The sequence below is a fragment of the Aotus nancymaae genome, unplaced genomic scaffold, assembly GCF_030222135.1.
Source record: "Aotus nancymaae isolate 86718 unplaced genomic scaffold, 86718_ANA_hifiasm-v0.15.2.pri h1tg000003l, whole genome shotgun sequence".
In the NCBI taxonomy this organism is placed as follows: Eukaryota; Metazoa; Chordata; class Mammalia; order Primates; family Aotidae; genus Aotus; species Aotus nancymaae.
This window is the reverse complement of record NW_026988414.1, coordinates 65,898,065-65,921,092: the sequence shown is the minus strand read 5'-3', so window position 1 is coordinate 65,921,092 and position 23,028 is coordinate 65,898,065. Positions and strand designations below refer to the sequence as shown.

Here is a 23,028-nt window from a genome sequence, read left to right as displayed (position 1 = left end):
GGGGAAGATAAGCTTAAATGTTCATATTTTCTCCAGACCCAAAGGGACTTAAAAAACAGTCCATGTTACATTCCAGTATGTATGTATGTGAAATTAAAGCTCAGTAAAGCCGTGGTTTCCCAAAGTTTTTCAGTTCCTAAAAGCTGGGGAGCCAAGATTTAATTCTAAACATATAAAATATGGTTAACTTCTTAGCAACTAGACTGTATCCAAAGTGCAGGTAGAAGTAGGAGGAATTGCAGTAGACAATTTTACTATTAAAATGAAAACTTTATGGCTCTCAAAATCAGTTTACAATTGTTTTATTCTTTGACGGTAGTTGGAACCTTAGTAGGTGAAGTGTGATAAGTTAAATAATAAGTGAAAATGCCTCTAGTGGTGTGCAGTTTGTTTCCTTACTTGTGGAGTAGAGAATTTGACTTTTCATGTGAGGTTTTTGACTAGTCTTTTGGATATTCTTGATGAGTGAAAGGATTATCAGGTGTCCTTTCATTGAATGGCATACCGATAAATGAGGGGCTGGTGGAGAGTAGGAGGAGAAATACCAGTGGAACAGTATTACGCATCAGCCCGAATTGTACAAAACCACTTACGATGCGGAGAATATTGTATCATCCTGGAGGGTTCTGAGCATGTTGAGAATCGGACCTTTATTTCTGGACCGTCTTAACTGCTTTGTTTTTGTATGGCAAAGGTTAAAAACTCTAGAAAGTATGTGGTGGTCATTTGGTTTAAACAGCTTGCTGCCTTTTACCTCATGGAATATGTCCCAGTAATTCCTCAGCAAATAATGACACTCAAACAAATAATGCAATCTGATATAAAATCATTTTTTTAAGGTTAAGGTATGAAAATTATTTTAAATTTATCTGGCAGGGTAATTTGGACATTGTATTTATGTTGGAGCCAGTACACACACATACCATAAATACGTCTCTAATAATTACTTATTCAGGAAACAATATTGACATAGGTTAAGCTGGACCCAGAGAGTTGTGAAACTGTTTTTTTTTTTTTTTTTTGAGACAAGGTCTCACTCTGTCGCCCAGGCTGGAGTGCAGTGGCGTGTTCTTGGCTCAGTACAACCTCCACCTCCCAGGCTCAAGTGTTTCTCTTGCCTCAGCCCCCTCCCCACCCCAAGTAGCTGGGACTGCAGGCGCGTGGCACTGTACCTGGCTAACACCTGTATTATTTGTAGAGGAGTTTTGCCGTGTTGCCCAGGCTGGTCTTGAACTCCTGAAGTCAGTTAATCTGCTCACCTTGGCCTCCCAAAGTGCTGGGGTTACAGGTGTGAGCCAGCGCGCCTGGCCTGTTGTGAAACTATTAAGGAGGCTTTATGTTAAGTTCAGTAACAAAAGCCTATTTAGAATTTACTTTTCCATAAAGACCTGATGGCTGGTTTGACACAGAAGTGGAAAAAAGTATCACTGTTTTTGGAACAAACTCCAGCCTGCTCAGATCAGGAAAATGTTTGATCATTTGGTAGTGAACAACACTCTGATCTTGATGTAACAGGGTGGCTATTCTGTCTGAATTTTCCTGGGGTTATACAGGATTTCTGTGGAAAAAAAAAATCTGTGGATTGAGTACTGAATTCTATCCTTTTTTTTTTTTAGCTATCTGACTTTAAAAAGTTAACTTCATTCCACAAATATTGACCAGATGTATTCACATGTGCCATCCACTGTTCTAAGCACCTAAAACATTATGTGTCTCAATCACCTACCTAGTTAGTATTGGGGTCTTTATCTCCCAGTTTCTGTGTTTTTCAGCAGCTTTTTGGAATATAATTTAAATGGTATAAAATCTCCCTGTTTTAATTGTATAATTGTTTTTTAATATATTTACAGATCTGTGCAATCATCATTACAGTCTAATTGTAGAACATTTCCATCATCCTGGAAAAATCTTTGTGACTATTTGCAGTCGCTCCTCAGCTCCACACAACCACTAATATACTTTTTGTCTTCATAGATTTGCCTTTTCTGTACATTTTATATGAATGGAATCATAATATGTGGTCTTGTGTCTAGCTTCTTTCACGTAGCATAATGTTTTTGAAGTTCATCTATAATTGTAGCATGTACTTTGTATTCCATTGTATGGATATACCACATTTTATTTATCCATTCATCAGTTGATGGACATTTGGATTGTTTCCACTTTTTGGCTATTGTGAATAATATTGTTATGAACATTCTTGTGCAAGTTTTCATGTGGACGTCTGTTTTCTTTTCTCTTGGGTAGATGCCTAGGAGTGGAATTGCTGGGTCATATGGTAAATTTATATTTAGTATTTTAAGAAACTGCCAAACTGTTTTCTTCCAGAGTGGCTGCAGCATTTTATATTCTCATCAGCAATGAATGAGAATTCTAATTTCTCCATATCTTTGGCAATACTTGTTATTGTCTGTATTTTTGTTATAGCCATTCTAACGGATGTGAAGTAGTATCTCATTGTGGTTGTGATCCTTAATAACTCACGATGTTGAGAATCTTTTCATGTGCATATAGTCCATTTTAATGTCTTCTTTGGTGAAATGTCTATTCAAATCTGTTTTGCCCACTTTTTTTTTTTTCTAACTATTTTATTTTTTTAAGACGGAGTCTCACTTTTTTGCCCAGGCTGGAGTGCAGTGGTGTGATCTCAGCTCACTGCAGCCTCTGCCTCCAGGGTTAAAACAATTCTTGTGTCTCAGCCTCCCAAGAAGCTGGCATGACAGGTGTGTGCCACCCTGCTTGGCTAATTTTTTGTATTTTTGATAGAGATGGGGTTTCGCCATGTTGGGCAGCCTGGTCTTGAATTCCTGGACTCATGCAGTCTGCCCACTTCAGCCTCTCAGAATGCTGGGATTACAGGTGTGAGCCACCGTGCCTGGCCCTTTTTTTCCCGCTTTTAATTTTTTTTTTTGTCTTCTTATTAATGAAAACATTCTTTACATATTCTGCTTACAAGTCCCTTTTTGACATATAATTTGCAAACATTTTCTTCTATTTTGTGGCTTGGGTTTGGTTTTCCTGGTGGTGTCTTGAAACACAGTTTTTATTTTCAGTAATGCCTTATTTATTAGTGTTTTGTTTTCCATAATTCATGACCATCTGTTGCCCAATAATGATTTTACCCTTGTAGAGGGACCTTTTGGATGCTGGGACATTGGATCTGTTAGGTTTCTGACATTTTCTAATGGATCAAGCTTATTTTCAATATTTGAATGCAGAGGCTACAGAATGAATGTTCTTCATTATTCATTAAACTTACTGTGTTTTGGAAATTTCATCTCATCTCAAACATGTTTGTCTTTTTTTTAGAGTAAATTAGCATCTACTGCAGATGTTGACATCCTGAGCATTTCTTGTAAGATTTTACTACTTGATGCTGGTTTATGAAAAATTACCGCTTGAATGTGAATTTTTTTTGAGATGGAGTCTTAACTCTGTTGCTCAGGCTAGAGTGCAATGGTGTAATCTCAGCTCACCACAACCTCCGCCTCCCAGGTTCAAGTGATTCTCCTTCCTCAGCCTCCCCAGCAGTTGGGACTACAAGCGCGTGTCACCATGCCTGGCTAATTTTTGTATTTTTTGTAGAGATAGGGTTTCGCTGTGTTAGCCAGGCTGGTCTCAAACTCCTGACCTTGTGATCTGCGCGCCTCAGTCTCCCGGAGTGCTGGGATTACATGTGTGAGCCACCGTGCCCAGCCCGAAAATTATTTTTATCTCATAGTTGTCCTGTTTAGGCTTATGAATTCTTCTAGAAATCTACCATTCATAGATTATTTTCAAAGCTTCTGAGGATAATTGCCAAATAATTTTTACAGTTAATAATCAAAGAAGACACTTGAGATAGACTTTATCAGAGATAGATTTTATTAGATATAAATAGAAGATTTTTTTATCTGGGTTAGAAGATTGTGATGCCTGGCTGTAATGACTAATTTCAGCTCTTCAAGAAAGAATAAAACCAATTTTGCATTCCAGAAGTTTTATTTTGTTTCATGAATACAGCTAAGTAAATTCCATAAGGTTTCTTTGCTTTAGATTACCTCAGCTTTGGCACTGTTGACCTTTTGGGCCAGATAATTTCTTGTCTTGTGGGGGTGTCTTGTGCATTGTAGGATGGATGTTCAGCAGTATTTTTGACCTCTATTCACTAGATGCTAGTACCCTCCCACTGTTGTGATGACCAAAAATGTCTCCAGGTGTTGACCTATGTACCCTTGGCAAGGTGGGGGAGAATCACATCCTCATAGAGAACCACCGCTTTAGGGGTGTATTTAGAACTGGTAATGGAATTCAGGGAAGTGTCCAACACCTCCAAAATATGGGAAAGAATTGTCCATCAGCTATGCCACTAGGATTGACAAAGTGGTCTTTGTATGCAGCCCATAAAACTTAGAGGCTGATGTTTCCTGCTTGATCTTTGTAAAACCCTTCTCCATGTTCTCCCTCCCTTTCCTGATGGCTTCTTTATGTTCTTGTGTGTGTTTGTCTCTGACCGCATTGTAAGGTCTTCTAAAGGCAAGCAGACACCATTCCCTCCCTCACCCCCCACTTGCCCCAATTATTTTAAGATGAAGCTGTGGTGACCAATTCCAGATGACTAATGGGAGAAAGTAAACTTGAGGAAAAAGAGGAGGACTGGGTTGGATTTCCTCTGCTTCAGCTTTAAAATGTTTCCGCTGTGATATAAAAAGCTTAAAAGCATGTGGAAATGGGAATTTTGAGTTTAAGCAGAGAAAAGGGGTGTATCAGGGAGAGGTAATTAAGTGTTGTAAGCAACCCAGAATCTCTGTACTACTGTTAAAGCAGTGTGTTGCTTTAACTCAATCCAGTTACTCTTTCCTCAGCAAGTCAATAAATAGTACACCATCATACTATGTCATATAGACTGCAACAAATCCTGCATATACCTGCACCAGGAGTCTGGGGTGTAATTACACAGAATCTCAGATGTGAGTTTCCTGACATTTGTCTGTAAAGTCCCAACTCTAATGTTGCACAGTTTTAACCTTTAAATACTACCACGCTAAAGGCCCTTTCTGCTGGAGCAGTATAATCTGCTTTCAGTATTTAGGGACTAACCTCTTCACAACTGCTACAAAATATTTGACAGCAGCACCCACCTTGTGTGACAGTCTCATGAAGTCGTGGCTAAGAAATTGTAATTGGTTGCAATGGTATGAATCTAATATATTTTTTTAAAGTCTCTTTTGCTTTGCTGGTTAATGAAAACTCTAGGTTTTGTATTTTTCCCGTCACATTTTACTTGGTTTTTTTCTTTCATAATGGCTATTTTTCCTTTCAGCTGACGTCAGACTCTGCTGCCTCCTATAATTTTCCTAATTGCCTTCTCTTCTGTCTCAGCATATGCCTTAGCAGTGGAAAAGAAAAATTTCAAGTTTATTTTAGGGAGTGGTCTGGGGTAGAAGGGCAAGGCCAGAGCAGATTAAAGGAGATGGCTATTTCCTGAGTGTAATGTTTCTTACTATCCTCAGTGCACTCAGTGCATCTCTAACCTACGTCTAGTCAGGAGTGCTGTCACAAATGTGAAAAAAAGTGAGTTGGGAAGAAGGAAATGAACATTTACTAAGGGCCTACTCTGTGCCCAGTGTTTGTACTTTCTTAGACATAATTTCATTTAATTCATTTAAGCCTTTTGAGGCGTGTTCTCATCCCCATTTGCAGGTGAGGAAATGAGACACAGAGAGGTTAATCTGCCCAAGGCCTTGCAGAGAGCCAGCCTGGCAAATGCAGGCCTGTCTGACCCCAGGTCTGTGCTGTCTGTATTCTCCATGCCCTTCTCCCTTCTCATTAGTAACTGCTTTCACAAAGGGAAGAAAGAAGACCGTTGGGCCTCCAGAAGAGTGGATCTCATGAAAGACACTCATATCTGGGGTGAGAGGTTATGATGCCTGGCTGTAAAGGCAGTTTCAGTTTATGAGAAAGAATAAAACCAACTTTGCATTTTAAGAAGAGTGCTGGTGTCCAGAGGGATCATCTTAATTTGAGGTGGCAGGTGTCACTTCCCTCAAGGCATAGAAAACATGATTTAACCACTGGACAACTTTGCTTCACAAAGAATGTCATGATTGGTTAAGTGCACATTGTACTACTGATATTAAAAGTGGACTTAATTATCCTACTACTGAAGGAGACACAAAAAATTCCACAACACTATCAACATGCCTAGTTTAGAAAGTATTTGTTGTTTTTGGCTGAAGTGGATAGGTGAGGGCATAAGATAAAGGTTATGTGTGTGCATGTTTATATGTATATATAAAATTGTGTGTGTGTAGGAGAAGAGATATTGTGGTGTTTGGGGAATCCACTTTGAACTTCAATTTGCCTTCTAATTCATGCTAAAAAGAGTATCACATCTTATTGATTCTGAACCATAGAAAGCTAGCTGCCTCTTTTCTTTCATTTGATTTCTTACCACATTTGTACTTTCTCTGAGGGAAGGATCATTATTAGGATAGACAGGGAACAGTAGAAAGCTGAATAAAAAGAGGAAGATGTTGGGTTACTGAACTGAAATGTTGTCTTGGCACATAGCTTCCTTCAAAGCTCTTGAATCTTTCTTTTCTGTAATTTACCATATGGGATTATAGGGAGAATAAGTTGACCAAGGATTTGAGAAAGTAAATGGGAGTTATTGGAGAATTGATGACTTTGTAAAAAGTTTCTCAAATAGGAATAGAGGTTTATGCTTGCACTTAACACTGGAAGAAAGGTTTATGCTTGCTACTAGAACTGGGTTGGCATCTAACTTCCATTGTAAAAGCACTACAAACTAACTGTTTTATGCTGTGAAATGGAGTTTATAGTAACAGACCTGGCAAGTAATCACCTAGTGTTTGTCTCTTAAAAAATAATGTATTACAGCTCCACCAGGTGGCTGCCAACAGTGTGAGACAGGCTGACATCCACCAGGAGGAGGAGAAAGCTGCTCTTGATTTTCTTTGTGCATATCGGAGTCTACAACATAATAATTTAGTGAAAGACAAAGGAGTGAGCCCACTGCACATTTTTCTAGGAAGTCTGCCCCCCACCACACACACACCCCTCAAGATCACTTGACTCATCTTTGACATAGAAATACCTAAATGCCGCTTCTTCTCCGATAAAACACCAAATGGCGGATGACGCCGGTGCAGCGGCGGGGCCCGGAGGCCCCGGGGGCCCTGGGATGGGGAACCGCGGTGGCTTCCGCGGAGGTTTCGGCAGTGGTATCCGGGGCCGGGGTCGCGGCCGTGGACGGGGCCGGGACCGAGGCCGCGGAGCTCGCGGAGGCAAAGCCAAGGATAAGGAGTGGATGCCTGTCACCAAGTTGGGCCGCCTGGTCAAAGACATGAAGATTAAGTCTTTGGAGGAGATCTATCTCTTCTCTCTGCCCATCAAGGAATCTGAGATCATTGACTTTTTCCTGGGGGCCTCTTTCAAGGATGAGGTTTTGAAGATTATGCCGGTGCAGAAGCAGACCCGTGCTGGCCAGCGCACCAGGTTCAAGGCGTTTGTTGCTATTGGGGACTACAATGGTCACGTCGGTCTGGGTGTTAAGTGTTCCAAGGAGGTGGCCACTGCCATCCGTGGGGCCATCATCCTGGCCAAGCTCTCCATTGTCCCCGTGCGCAGAGGCTACTGGGGGAACAAGATCAGCAAGCCCCACACCGTCCCTTGCAAGGTGACAGGCCGCTGTGGCTCTGTGCTGGTGCGCCTTATCCCTGCACCCAGGGGCACTGGCATCGTCTCAGCACCTGTGCCCAAGAAGCTGCTCATGATGGCTGGCATCGATGACTGCTACACCTCAGCTAGGGGCTGCACTGCCACCTTGGGCAACTTCGCCAAGGCCACCTTTGATGCCATCTCTAAGACTTACAGCTACCTGACCCCTGATCTCTGGAAGGAGACTGTATTCACCAAGTCTCCCTATCACTGACCACCTCGTCAAGACCCACACGAGAGTCTCCGTGCAGAGGACCCAAGCTCCAGCTGTGGCTGCAACATAGGATTTTTATATGAGAAAAATAAAGTGAATTAACATTGCAAAAAAAAAAAAAAAAAAAAAAAGAAATACCTAAATGCCATAGACAGCTTTCTGATGGGTTAATTGTGCTACAGATCCATATATATTGTGCCCTCATTCTGGCTATTATTTTTGGTGTTCCTAAAAGGACAGGATACTTTAGGTCCATAGGTTAGTTTTGGCTTGTGACTATTAGAGACTCAAGTGGGATCCATTGTAACATTATGGTGTAGTAGAAAAGAATGTTGATGACTTGAATCCACTTTTAGCCTCTGCTCCTATTAGGCAAGTGGCTTCTTTTTTTCCTGGTCCTCAGTTTTCTTATCTGTAAAATGAGTGAATTATATTAGCTGATCTCCAGAAACCTTAAGCCATGTGCACAATTTGAATGATTTTGTTTTAATTTGAAAAAAAATAAACTTGTTAAGCATTTGAAAATCAAATAGAAAACATGAGGGAAGAAAGTTATATTCAGTGTAGACATTTATATTTTTTAAATTAAACTCTACATTATGATATTGATCATAAGAATTAGAATGAGACAGTCTTCACTATTCTATCCCTAGTTCTAATATGGCACAGATGTGATAATAAAGTCCATATGCAGCCTTGAAGAAAGTATCTGATTACACATAAAATGTTACCAAAAAAAAAAAGAAACTGATAAGTAAATTGAGCTATCAACTTGTTTTAGGCAGCACAGAGAATAAAACAAAAACCAAAGCCCACTAGCTCCTGAAACACTGAAATGTGAAATTCATATTCCCAACTTACTGGTTCCATTCCTATCTAGGTTTGGAGAAAAGAGAAAGAAAAACTTCTTTCTCTGTATTAAATAAGTATCTTAATCATTTGAAAATGAAAGTATAAAATTGAAATTGTAAGCACTTTGAGTAACAAACATTGGTATGTTCTTTTGTGTTCTTAACATTAATAAAATGAGCAATCATTAATGGATCTAAATATTTTAAATTACAGTTAGTAATTTTATTTATTTATTTATTTTTTTGAGTTGGAGTTTCACTCTTGTTACCCAGGCTGGAGTGCAATGGCACAATCTCGGCTCACCGCAACCTCCGCCTCCTGGGTTCAAGCAATTCTCCTGCCTCAGCCTCCCAAGTAGCTGGGACTACAGGCGAGCGCCACCATGCTCAGCTAATTTTTTTTTTTTTGTATTTTTAATAGAGACGGGGTTTCACCATGTTGACCATGATGGTCTCGATCTCTTGACCTCGTGATCCACCTGCCTCGGCCTCCCAAAGTGCTGGGATGATAGGTGTGAGCCACCGCGCCTGGCCTGCAGTTAGTAATTTTAAATTACCGTTAGTGATGCCATTTTAATTGATTTTATATTTTTCATGTTGAAGAGCAAAGAAAGCATAACTTCAGTTTTTTTTATTTTAGTTTTTAACAACCAATTTAGGAAATATCAAGAACTGACTGTAGCAATGATAGGAATATTAGTCCCCCTGCCTTTGTGCTTTGCCCCTTAGCAACAGGCGAATTCATTACTGTATTTTATTCTTCATGCTTCCCTCCTTTGAAAAATACTCATTTTGCTATTTTAAAAAATTACCCATGAATGAAATTTACCATTAAAAAATAGTTTATACATTTTTTTGCTTTTCTCCTTGGTTTAGTTTCTTTCTATGTGAATTTATCAGCATATTGTGGCATGTGTGTTAGTTGTGCCAGTATTGAGCTCTTAGAAACACATCCACATGTTGCTATGCCACCTTCTTGAAGTTTGGAGTGTTAGATTTGAATGCAATGTAGACTTTGACCTAGTTTTTGTTTTTTTTCCATTTTCTTTCTTTTTTTTTTGTTTTGAGACAGAGTCTTGCTCTATCGCCAGGCTGTAGTACAGTGGCACGATCCCGGCTCACTGCAACTTCCGGTTTCAAGCAATTCTTCTGCCTCAGCCTCCCGAGTAGCTGGGACTACAGGCACGCACCATCACGCCCGGCTAATTTTTTGTATTTTTAGTAGAGACGGGGTTTCACCATGTTGGCCAGGATGATCTCCATCTCTTGACCTCGTGATCGACCTGCCTCAGCCTCCCAAAGTGCTGGGATTACAGGCGTGAGCCACCGTGCCCGGCCTGATCTAGTTTTTGTTTTTCTGTGAAACATTTACATAAAAACAATGTCTTTGATTTTAATAACTTACCTGTTTCTCCTATTTCCCACCTGAAATTGGCTTCATGTTCCATAAGGGACTTAGCAGCTGGTTGCTATGGAATTGACTGACACTAAGTAAAAGATTATGACTTCAGGTAGAAATTAAGTAGAAAGACCTGCTGATTTTTTAAAGAAATGGGATACACTCAGATTTTCAAATATTGACATAGAGCTTCTATTAATTTAAGAGTAACAATTCTGTTTTTGGTGAAAAAACTTTTTAAGTTAGTTTCATGATATGCTTTATATCAAAGATAAAACTGTAAATTTATTTATTTTTTTGTTAAAAAAGGCCAGCCTTTCATTTTTTAGAAGATTAGTTCCTCTTAACCACGTGATGAAACTTTACTAATGAAGAATGCGTGTGTGTATACACACTCACTTTATACATAATTCCTAGCAGTCTTTTGGACTAAATAATTTCCCCATATTTTTATGTTGAGCAAAAATGATGGCAGCTTTTCAAACATATAATGTTAGCTCTGGGATTTAAAAATTAATTTCTAGTTTTCAGTATCTTACTAATTATGAGTTTGAGGCACATTTCATTACACGTTCATCTTAGGATGCATTGATGAGGAGTTTGTGACTGTTTTTCTTTGTAGTCGTTTGATAAGTCAATTAATGGCATGTCATTTTACTTCTGTAAGCTCATTTTCCACGTTTGTATAAAGTAGAGGTTGTGGGTATGGGTGTGAGAGATGAGAGTTTAGGTTAGAACAACTTCTAATTTCTCTTTCATTTGTAAATACTATATAACATAATGGAAGCAAAATGCTTCCATGACTACATAACCACGTCTCTATTTAGTTGTTCGTCATTGACTTGTCTCATACTATGAGAATTTCCTAGTGTATATATGCTGCACATGGATTTCTGAAAGATTTAGTTATAATCTAGAATATTTACAGTAATTTGCTTGGCTATTACACATTTAAAATTTACCAGAATTGTCTTGATCAAACAAGAATTTGAGTTGGCTTTCAAAGAATGTAAGCAGGGCTGAATATAAATCGAATTGGGGTCATTTATCAGTATCCATTCTTTTATTTCATTAGCTGCATTAATGTGTAAGCATTCAGTATAAGAAATATATTTAGCTCTTCTATTTTATTAATGATTTAGCCTTAATCCTATCTTCCTTTTAGTTTGCAATAAGTACAAAATAGTTAACTCTGGAAGATCGTTATAATCTACCTCCCATGAAGTACTTAAGCAATACAGTAAATGCTGTTGTCATTCTTTGTCTTCTACTTGCTTTTTTCTGCATATTTGGTTATATGACTGTTTTTTCCTCTACTGCTGTCTAATCTAGTTCACAATGATTTTTGTATTCTTAAAGAGAAAAAGTCAATGACTTAAATTATATCACCGTAACTTTTATAATCAGATGATCAGAGAAGATAGGATTAAAGCTAATAAATACAGGGTCCTTTGAAATCCTCACATAAAAGGAAACAGCAAAAGTAACAGCACTTTACAAAACCAATATACATTGATAATTTTGTCATTTATTTTTAGATATCCTTGGAACAGAAGATCTTACTGTGGAAGTGACTTCCAATGATGCTGTGAGATTCTATCCCTGGACCATTGATAATAAATACTATTCAGCGGACATCAATCTATGTGTGGTACCAAACAAATTTCTTGTTACTGCAGAGATTGCAGAATCTGTCCAAGCATTTGTGGTTTACTTTGACAGCACACAAGTAAGACTTTGTTTTATATGAAGGCTTGAATAATAAATTACTGCATTCTTTCTTTTTTTCCCCTCTACGTTTTATCTTACTATCTCTTTTCTGTTTTTGTTTGTTTATATTTTTTGTTCCCTCTAGAAATCGGGTCTTGATAGTGTCTCCTCTTGGCTTCCACTGGCAGAAGCATGGTTACCTGAGGTGATGATCTTGGTCTGTGATAGAGTGTCAGAAAATGGTAAGGCATATGGATGGGATAGTAGTTGGTACATGCATTTGCCATTCCTTGGTAGACAGAGTACATCCGTTTCCTTAACTGAGGACAGTACATTCCATGTGACTTTATTGCTTTATGAATATATTTTCAGCTATTTTTCTTTGGAATCTTCTAATATTTACTTTTTTTCTTTAAAGAATGGACACTTCAGGGCTGAGAAATCATTTTATTATTTTCGATGCGTTTAGAATAACATTAACATTAAGGGAAACACATTGAGATTTGTGGAGAATATTGCAGGAACAGTCACGTTTTATTTTCTTTTTACTTACGAAGATTCTTTTGCATATTATTTTAGGTGTAAACCGACAAAAAGCTCAAGAATGGTGCATCAAACATGGCTTTGAATTGGTAGAACTTAGTCCAGAGGAGTTGCCTGAGGAGGATGGTAAGTGTTTATCTGTTAGTAGAAAACATGGCACTTAGATTCATATATGAGAGATTATTTTAATTCAGAGAAGAAGAATCAGCAAAATTTAAGAAACTTTTTTTCCCCCAGCTGTTTCAAAGATTTAAGCAAAATCCATCGATGTAATCTTACACTTAGTATAATAATTCATTTATTTGGTTTTACCACCTATTTTAGGACTTTTGAAAATGTCTGTTTCTCTTATGGATAAAGGAACAGGACTGCTCTCTAAAATCTTTGTCATTTCCCCAATTCTTTTTCCTTTCCTCACTGCCAAGGAAGGAGGGTTAGACCTTCTTGGTAGTTAAAGTTGATGTTTCTTATTTTGAATTCATAGTAACCTAAGGCTGAATTCCCAGGAATCCCAGGGGACATTTCAGATCTCTTTGAATGGTTTTGGGACATTCGAAGCCAAAAATAGACCCACATTTGACTCCCCACTTCCACCCCATGTAGCTCTGCAATTGCTGTCCAACGCTGTTGCTGGACCTTCTATTTCTTCCCCTCTTCTACTTCCCTTCCCCGTTTCTTTTCTCATCTTTTCTCCTTTGAAGTACACCTGTTGTGGGATCTACCAGGATAAGAGGGTTTTTGGTTCACCAAAACATTATAATCTGGTACAAGAGATGAAACTTACATGCAGATAATTCAATTACCAAGCGGAATGTCACAAATATTATAGAAGAAATAGTGGTGGTGTAGTATTTTAGAGACAGGAGAGCTTATTTGTGTTTAAAAGTGCAGAGATGGTGTTGGCATTGTGAACTGTCACGTGTCAGCTGCTCCATGGGGAAGAAGTTAGAAAAAAATCCTCGGCTTTTAGTGAGAGGACCTGTGTAGAGGTGGCATTGTAAAGATACCAGTTGTTCCAAAAGACATTCTGGGCAGGGGCAACCAACGTGAATTAAAGTACATAGATAAGACATAAGCAGTCGTTTCGTGAAACCTGTATTTTTTTAAGGAATTAGGAAATATCTTTCTATATTCTGGTTTTATTTACAATTTTTCCAAAATACTACGTTTGAGAATAAAACCTGCTAGAAGAAGAGAACAAAACCGAAATAAAAAGGCTGGTTTTTCTCCTTGCCTATTTTAAAGAATGCTGAAAATAAACGAGTACATCTTCTTTTTCTTTGTTTTTGTAGATCCCCTGAAACTTAGGCCTTGTTTTGTGTATGTGAGCCTGTGTGATTTCTGGCACTGGAATTTTCTTTCTCTTGTCCTTGGGAGTCAGTATTTGACTGTTATCATTTTGGAATCTCTGCTCCTTCATACCATTGTGTTTCTCATAGCCTTTGTCTGAATAATGTTCTTTATTAATTCAGCTTAATCTTTTTTATTTTTGAGATGGAGCCTTGCTCTGTTGCCCAGGCTAGAGTGCAGTGGTGTGATCTCAGCTCACTGCAACCTCTGCCTCCCAGGTTCAAGCAATTCTTCTGCCTCAGCCTCCTGAGTAGCTGGGACTATAGGCACATGCTATATAGGCCTGGCTAATTTTTTGTATTTCTAGTAGAGATGGGTTTCATTGTGTTAGCCAGGATGGTCTCGATCTCCTAACCTCGTGATCTGCCCGCCTCAGCCTCCCAAAGTGTTGGGATTACAGGCGTGAGCCACCGCATCTGGCCCAATTCAGCTTAATCTTAAAATAGGTTTTTTGATATGTCATCTTCAGGTAAGGTAATGAAAACCTTCCTAGACTTTTAAAATACAAACTATTCCTAAGCCATATTTCCTCATCTTTTGCTCATATGTATTATTCAAACATGAATATAGGACTTTATGGTAGTTTGCATTAATTTTCATCTTATTGGTACTAGCTCTTCATTTGAGACCACATTTTTGGTTCCCGGTTATATCATCTAAAATATTAGTTATTCTTTTGAGAATTGAGTCATTCACAGTTAAGATAAACATGATTTTTAGGTCTTCATCCAAACATTGGTGGTGATAAACTTACCTTGGTAGAGTATTTTCAATTTAATCACTGTATTTCTGTTAGGTTGGTAGGTTGATATTCTTTAAATGGTTCATCAATCCATTACAGTTGCTGAGTGCCTGCTGTTTTTCAGGCACTGTGCTAGGCAATGAGCATATGAGCTCAGTTAGACGAGATTCCTGCCATCACAGTGCAAGGGGAAGGTTACACCAGTAAATCATCACTTCCAGTGCATCTTTCCTGTAGGAGAGATGTGCATAGAGCGGTATTGTTTCCACTTTCTTTGAGAATGGGGTAAGTGATTTGCCCTTGATCAAATAGCTAATAAGTGGCCGAGCCTGGGTTCAGATTCAGATATTCTGACATCTAACTCTGTGCTCTTCTTGTTAAACCACCCAGGGCAAGGCTGGCCCCTAGAGGCAGGTTCTGTGTAGATGGTGTTCTGTAAACTCTTAGGAGACTTTTCTTTTTTAACCACATGAAAACTATTTCTGTCATTATTTTGCAGATGCAGCCTTATAATCCTCAACATCTGCAAGGTCTCCATGCCATTTTTACACAATCATTCCTATGTCGTGGCTAAGAATACCACCTTTTTGGTACACTATGGGGTTACAACCCTGTTATTTTGAGTAGTGTCAGTCAAATTCCAGAAGCAGGATAATACTAATAATAAACTAAACTGAGTTGTTGTAATGACCCTTTGCCTGTCTTGTACATTTGTAGTTATTTCACTTCTCACTCAATCTACCTTTCTTGATCACAAATAACACTTATTATTCTGTGGCTTCAGGCAGAGGCTAGTGCATTTACATGATTTTATGGCTTGCTATTAATAAGAAGACTCTTCCTGCCTTCAGGAGACTCATTCTGTATGGATTGGTATCTCTAGTACTATGCTAGGAATGTGTGTAACAAGTGGAATCTTACATTTTCAGAATATAAATAGATTCCATTGGTGGGGATAACTTCATTATATAACTGCCTTATATTTTATGTTTATCTGTTTTAGTTTCTAGAATATTCTTTTTTCCCACAGGAAAGTTTTTAGCTTACTAATCTTCTCACAAAAAAAAATCCGCAACGGCCGCAGATAACATCATTGCGGCACCTTTACTCCTTCGGCTTTTTGCCAGCACTAACACTGGCCTTTGCAGTCCGCCTGAGTTTCTTCATGCTGTTCTTGAGTTCCTTTCATTGCTTTCTTGAGGTCTTTTTCTTCTCACACAGGCCATGTCTTTTAAGTCTATGTTTGTGTTCATTTTCGTTTGCACAATCCAAGGAATCATAAATTATGCCAAAGCCAGTTGTCTTGCCACCACAAAAATGAGTTCTGAATTCAAATACAAAGATGCCATCTGGTGTGGTCTTGTACATCGTGACGACTTTTTCCTGAATTTCTGTCTTAGTGTTGCCTTCCCGGGGTGAAGGACATCAATGACCATTTGTTTTCTCTGATGTAGTTGGTTGGTCATGAACTTTCTAGTTTGAACAGTTACCGTGTTGTTCAGGATGGTGGTCAATCCTCAGACAGCCAGAGAGGAAAAGACTTTTTCTAGAATATTCTTATGAGCTCCAAGCTCTGTATTTGTTTTATTTTTTTCCTTGTATGATGTGAACTAACAGCTAAATAAACAAGATGACAAAACCACAGTCATTTGAAAATATAGCTTGGAGGATATATACAGACATTTTTATGAATGTATATGTATATATGTGTCAGTGTTGTATATAAATATATATATTTTCCCTCCCTGATTAGATGACTTCCCAGAATCTACAGGAATAAAGCGAATTGTCCAAGCCCTGAATGCCAATGTGTGGTCCAATGTAGTGATGAAGAATGGTAAGTAACTTGGGACTAAAATCATTTTTCCCCCCTTGTTCCTTTTAAGTTTTAAATTATTCAGATATATGTGGAACCATTAGTATTATGTGAAATCTGTAGATGTGTTCCAATTTCAATTCCCTGATTGATGGAAAAGCCAAAAGTAGCATTTCTAGGAATTTTTCATGTACGTTTAACAGTTAATTCAGTAAGAATTTAGAGGTTGCCTATAATAGGCCCAGCCTTGTCTTTGTCTTTGAGAAGTATCTCCAAAATTATAAGACATAGACCCTATTATTAAGGAGCTCCTAGTCCACCTGTGAAATCCAAGCATGTACTTTTCAAATACCAGGTATGCAAGGCAGTCTGTGATGAGTACAGATGACTGATGCAGGCAGTAAAGTGCATAGAATCAGAAATATGGCTGTGGTGTTATGCTTAAGTATAGAGAGAGAGCTTCAAGGAGAAAATGTGTCCTGACAGTAGTTTTCACAGCAAGGTCAAGATTTGGACTGTTGAAAGGGGAGGGCGGCAAGTGGAGAAGGAAGCATGGCATAGAGAATAATAGTTGTGTGTTCTGACCAGCCTAGGCAACATGGTGAGAACCCATCTCTACAGAAATTTTACAAACTAGCAGGCTGTGGTGGTATGTGCCTGTGGTCCCTGCTACTTGGGAAGCTGAGGTGGGAGAATTGCTTAAGCCCAAGAAGTCAAGGCTGCAGTGAGCTGTGGTCACGCCATGGCACACCAGCCTGGGCAACAGAGAAAGAGAGGGTCTTTGTCTGTTGTATGTTCCATGGTCACTAAGAGACTATCACCTAACATTTGGAGCTCGCTTAGAGAGAGTCCTGAATGCCAGTCAGGAGAATTTTGACATTTTCCTGTAAGAATTGGTGAGTCACTCGAAATTTTTAAATAAGGGGTTGATGCAAAGAAGTTGTCATCTTTGTTAATGTCATGGTGGTGTGCAGGGAGGTTTGGCAGTTGAAGAAAGTCAAGATAAAGTCTGAAGTAAGTGAGACCAGTGCTTTTGCAGCAGTTCGGAGAGTGAGGTGCTGGGTCTGGGGATAGTGTAGTGGCAGTGGCTGTGAGGCAGAAGGCTGGATCTGAAGTGCAATCTGAAAAGGGTAGGCTAGGGCACACTGGCCTCTTATGGTCTGCATTAGTTCCTTAGGGCAATGGTAACAAAGTACCACAAACCATATGACATAGAACAACATGAATGCATTGTCTCATAGTTCTGAAAGCCAGAAGTCCAAAATCAGGGTGTTGGCAGGGCTATGCTCCCTCTGAAGGTGCTGAGGAAGGGTCTGTTTCAGGCCTCTCTTCTAGCTTCTGATGGTTGCTTAGCTTGTGGCAGCATAACTCCAGCCTTCACATGGTATTTTCCCTGTGTACCATTTCCCCTTTTTATAAGCAGAACAGTGACATCAAGTAGGGGTCTACCTACTGCAGTATGACCTAATCTTACTATTTCTGCAGTCAACCTGTCTCCAAATAGGGTCACATTCTGAGATACTGGAGGTTAGGACTTCAACATATGAATTTGGTGGGGGATACAATTCAGTCCATAACATAGTCTTTTAAGACTTGCTACCTGTATAGGGTTTTTCTGTCTTAACAGCTCTTGGCTGCCTCAACAAGTACGCTGAGTGAGACACTACAGAAGGGAATGAGAAAAGTCATGTTTTACAGTGAACTTACCCCATCTTCCCCAATAAAGGTCAAGTAGAAGACAAGTTTTATAGAAATAGAATATTTCTTTTTTTTTTTTTTTTTTTTTTAAAGAGAAAGAGAGAGAGAGAATGGGGAGGAGGAAAAAGGAAGAGAAAGAGAGAGAGAGAGAATGGGGAGGAGGAAAAAGGAAAAGAAAGAGGGAGAGAGAATGGGAGTATTGCTTTCTTGCCCAGGCTAGAATGCAATTTAGTAATGGGTATTGAAAACCTCTTGTATACTGATAATTATACTTAATGATGTAGTCAGGAAGGAATAAGGGAAGAAGATAACAAACAAACAGCCAACCAATAATTCATTTAAACCTATGAAATGCTATGCGATTACTGAGGAGTGATTTACTTCCAATTATATAGTCACTTTTGGAATAGGTGTGAGGTGGTAATGTATGTTTTGTGTATTTGAAGTGGAGAGTTCTATAAATGTTTATTAAGTTTACTTGTTCCGGGTCTGAGTTCAAGTCCTGAATATCCTTGTTAATTTTCTGTCTCGTTGATCTATAGAATCGTTAGCTATTCTTGTTACATTGATCCTTTTACCATTATGTAATGTCCTTCTTTGCCTCTTTTGATCTTTGTTGCTTTAAAGTCTACTTTATCAGAGGCGAGAATTGCATCTCCTGCTTTTTGTTTATTTGTTTATTTTTACTCTCTGGTTGGTAAATCTTCCTCCTTCTCTTTGAGTCTTTGTGTACTGTTGCATGTAAGATGGGTCTGGATGCAGCATACCGATGGGTTTTGGCTTTTTATCCAATTGAAATATATATAAGTTTAATACCGGCGTTTGATGCTAGCTGGCTGTTTTGCCCACTAGTTGATGTAAATTTTTCATTGTATTAATGTTCTTTGCTTTTTAATATATTTTTGGAAAGGCTGATATTGGTTGTTCCTTTATATGTATAGTGCTTCTTTCAGAAGCTCTTGTAAAGCAGGCCTGGTGGTGGTGAACTCTCTAAGTACTTGTTTGTTCGCAAAAGATTTAATTTTTCCTTCGTTCATAAAGCTTAGTTTGGCTGGATAGGAAATTCTGGGTTGAAAGTTCTTTTCTTTAAGGATGTTAAATATTGGTCCCCACTCTTTTCTGGCTTGTAGGGTTTCTGCTGAGAGATCTGCTGTGAGTCTGATAGATTTCCCTTTGTGGGTAACCTGACCTTTCTCTCTGGCTGCCCTTAGTATTTTCTCCTTCATTTCAACCCTAATAAATCTGGCAATTATGTGCCTTGGGGTTGGTCTTCTTGAAGAATATCTTTGTGGTGTTCTCTGTATTACCTGGAGTTGAATATTACCTTGCCTTGCTAAGTTGGGAAAGTTTTCCTGAATGATATCCTGAAGAGTATTTTCCAACTTGGATTCATTCTCTTCATCACATTCAGGTACACCTATCAAACGTAGATTAGGTCTTTTCACATAGTCCCATATTTCCTGGAGACTTTGCTCATTCCTTTTTATCCTTTTTTCTCCAATCTTGTCTTCTCGTTTCATTTCACTGAGCTGGTCCTCGACTTCTGATATCCTTTCTTCTGCTTGATCAATTCGACTGTTTAAGCTTGTGCATGCTTCGCGAAGTTCTCGTGTTGTGCTTTTCAGCTCCATCAATTCACTTATATTCTTCTCTAAATTGTCCATTCTCGTTAACATTTCGTCAAACCTTTTTTCAAGGTTCTTAGTTTCTTTGCATTGGGTTAGAACAAGTTCTTTTAATTCACAGAAGTTTCTCATCACCCACATTTTGAAACCTGCTTCTGTTATTGGAACACACTCGTTCTCCATTAAGTCTTGTTCCGTTACTGATGAGGAATTGCGATCCCCTGTAGAGGGAGAGGCATTCTGATTTTGAGTATTCTCTGCCTTTTTAGGCTGGTTTCTTCCCTTCATTATATATGTATCCGTCTGTTGTCTTTGTAATTACCGACTTTCTAACTAGGTCTCTGAGCGGACGTCCAACTTTTTGATTCCCAGCGCTGAAATCTGAGCAATCCACTGCACCGGCCAAAACAGCGGTGTTAAGATTGATGGTGCCTTTCTGCCCAGGAATCTCTGGACTCTGCACCAAGGACTGCCGCTTTAAGGCCCCAGCAAAACCGCCGCGCCGGCCACAAGAGTCGCTCTGACGACCCGTGGAGCTCCTCCGCTGGGAATCTCCTGGTCCGTGAGCTACAAATATTCGTCTGAAAGTGTGGCGTCCTCTCGTTCTCTGCGCTTTCACTGGGAGCTACGTGCCCGAGCTGCTAGTGGTCAGCCATCTTGGATCTCTCTCTCTCTCGAAACCCCTTTTGTTCTTTTTTTTTTTTTTTTTTTTTTTGGGGGGAGGAGGAAAAAGGAAGAGAAAGAAAGAGAGAGAATGGGGAGGAGGAAAAAGGAAGAGAAAGAGGGAGAGAGAATGGGAGTATTGCTTTCTTGCCCAGGCTAGAATGCAATTTAGTAATGGGTATTGAAAACCTCTTGTATACTGATAATTATACTTAATGATGTAGTCAGGAAGGAATAAGGGAAGAAGAGAACAAACAAACAGCCAACCAATAATTCATTTAAACCTATGAAATGCTATGCGATTACTGAGGAGTGATTTACTTCCAATTATATAGTCACGTTTGGAATAGGTGTGAGGTGGTAATGTATGTTTTGTGTATTTGAAGTGGAGAGTTCTATAAATGTTTATTAAGTTTACTTGTTCCGGGTCTGAGTTCAAATCCTGAATATCCTTGTTAATTTTCTGTCTCGTTGATCTATAGAATCTTTAGCTATTCTTGTTACATTGATCCTTTTACCATTATGCAATGTCCTTCTTTGCCTCTTTTGATCTTTGTTGCTTTAAAGTCTACTTTATCAGAGGCGAGAATTGCATCTCCTGCTTTTTGTTTATTTGTTTATTTTTACTCTCTGGTTGGTAAATCTTCCTCCTTCTCTTTGAGTCTTTGTGTATCGCTGCATGTAAGATGGGTCTGGATGCAGCATACCGATGGGTTTTGGCTTTTTATTCAATTAAAATATATATAACTTTAATACTGGCGTTTGATGCTAGCTGGCTGTTTTGCCCATTAGTTGATGTAAATTTTTCACTGTATTAATGTTCTTTGCTTTTTGATATATTTTTGGAAAGGCTGATATTGGTTGTTCCTTTATATGTATAGTGCTTCTTTCAGAAGCTCTTGTAAAGCAGGCCTGGTGGTGGTGAACTCTCTAAGTGCTTGTTTGTTCGCAAAGGATTTAATTTTTCCTTCGCTCATAAAGCTTAGTTTGGCTGGATAGAAAATTCTGGGTTGAAAGTTCTTTTCTTTAAGGATGTTAAATATTGGTCCCCACTCTTTTCTGGCTTGTAGGGTTTCTGCTGAGAGATCTGCTGTAAGTCTGATAGATTTCTCTTTATGGGTAACCTGACCTTTCTCTCTGGCTGCCCTTAGTATTTTCTCCTTCATTTCAACCCTAATAAATCTGGCAATTATGTGCCTTGGGGTTGGTCTTCTTGAAGAATATCTTTGTGGTGTTCTCTGTATTACCTGGAGTTGAATATTACCTTGCCTTGCTAGGTTGGGAAAGTTTTCCTGAATGATATCCTGAAGAGTATTTTCCAACTTGGATTCATTCTCTTCATCACATTCAGGTACATCTATCAAACGTAGATTAGGTCTTTTCACATAGTCCCATATTTCCTGGAGACTTTGCTCATTCCTTTTCATCCTTTTTTCTGCATTCTTGTCTTCTCGTTTCATTTCACTGAGCTGGTCCTCGACTTCTGATATCCTTTCTTCTGCTTGATCAATTCGACTGTTGAAATAGAATATTTCACTTCAATTTTTGGTAGACCCTTCAGTGTTAAGTGAGATTGGCACCCTTTAGCTTTCCTGAGGTCTGATCTAACCCTTGTCATCATTAGAGAAGCTCCTTCTGGCATAATAAGGTACTCCTTCCTCCCCATTTCTTCCCCTCTCTCCATCTTCCTTCCTCCTTTTTCTAGGAGGAATCTTATGTGTCTGTTACATTGAATTGCAAGGATGCTAGATTCTATTTTATTACTAAAGCAATCTAGATAGACCTAGAAAGATTAAGGAGTTTTTTTTTTTTTTTTCCTTCTCCATCTTTTATTTTTGGTTCAAGGAGTACATGTGCAAGTTTGTTACATGGGCAAATTGTTTGTTGCTGGGGTTTGGTGTGCAAATGATTTTGTCACCCAGGTCACAGGTAGTGAGCATAGTACCTGACATGTAGTTTTTCAACCCTCGCCCTCCTACCCTGTACCCTCAGGTAAGCCCCAGTGTCTGTTGGTCCTCTTTTTTATCTCCATGTGTATTCAATGTTTAGCTCCCACTTATACATGGGAACATGAGGTATTTATTTTTTTGTTGTTGTTGCTGCTTTTAATTCACTTAGGATTACGGCCTCCAGCTCTGTCCATGTTGCTGCAAAGGCCATGACTTTCTTCATTTTTATGGCTGTGTAGTATTTCATGGTGTATGTGTACCACATTTTTTTAATCCAGTCTACTGTTGTTGGACATCTAGGTTGATTCTATGTCTTTGCTATTGTGAATCATGCTGTGATGAACCTACAGATTCATGTACCTTTTTAGTAGAATGATTTACATTCCTTTGGGTGTATACTCAGTAATGGGATTGCTGGGTTGAATGGTAATTCTGTTTTAAGTTCTTTGAGAAATCTCCAAACTGCTTTCCACAGTGGCTGAACTAATTTACAGTCCCACCAGGAGTGTGTAAGTACTTCTCTTTCCTCTGCAACCTCACCAAAATCTGTTATTTTCTGACTTTTTAATAATAGACAGAATAAGGAGATTTTCATGTATGTGGTTCTCTCTCTGTTACCAGAAAAAATTCAAATTAAGACTTAGTCCTTCTCATTCATCTATTCAGCAAATCTTTGTTGAGCATTTACCATAGGAAGGCATGAGTGTCTATGCTATAAAAATAAGTTTAAGGCCGGGCGCGGTGGC

At 38.8% G+C, this 23,028-nt stretch overlaps 2 protein-coding genes across 4 annotated transcripts in view; both read left to right on the top strand.

The window, feature by feature from the left end:
• The window catches only part of AAGAB (alpha and gamma adaptin binding protein), a 62,850-nt gene that overhangs the window by 7,512 nt on the left and 32,310 nt on the right, over positions 1–23,028 (top strand). For all 3 annotated transcript variants that reach the window (XM_012451370.3, XM_012451368.3, XM_012451369.3), the window contains exons 2-5: positions 11,725–11,915; positions 12,042–12,138; positions 12,476–12,565; positions 16,285–16,368. In XM_012451370.3, coding sequence (XP_012306793.1) covers positions 12,105–12,138; positions 12,476–12,565; positions 16,285–16,368 — 208 coding nt within the window. In that variant the 5' untranslated portion in view covers positions 11,725–11,915; positions 12,042–12,104. The remainder of the gene's footprint in view (positions 1–11,724; positions 11,916–12,041; positions 12,139–12,475; positions 12,566–16,284; positions 16,369–23,028) is intronic.
• On the top strand, positions 7,109–8,038 carry LOC105716608 (small ribosomal subunit protein uS5-like). The gene has a single exon (XM_064376376.1). The coding sequence runs from the start codon at positions 7,133–7,135 to the stop codon at positions 7,934–7,936; it is 804 nt and encodes a 267-aa protein (XP_064232446.1). The 5' UTR covers positions 7,109–7,132; the 3' UTR covers positions 7,937–8,038.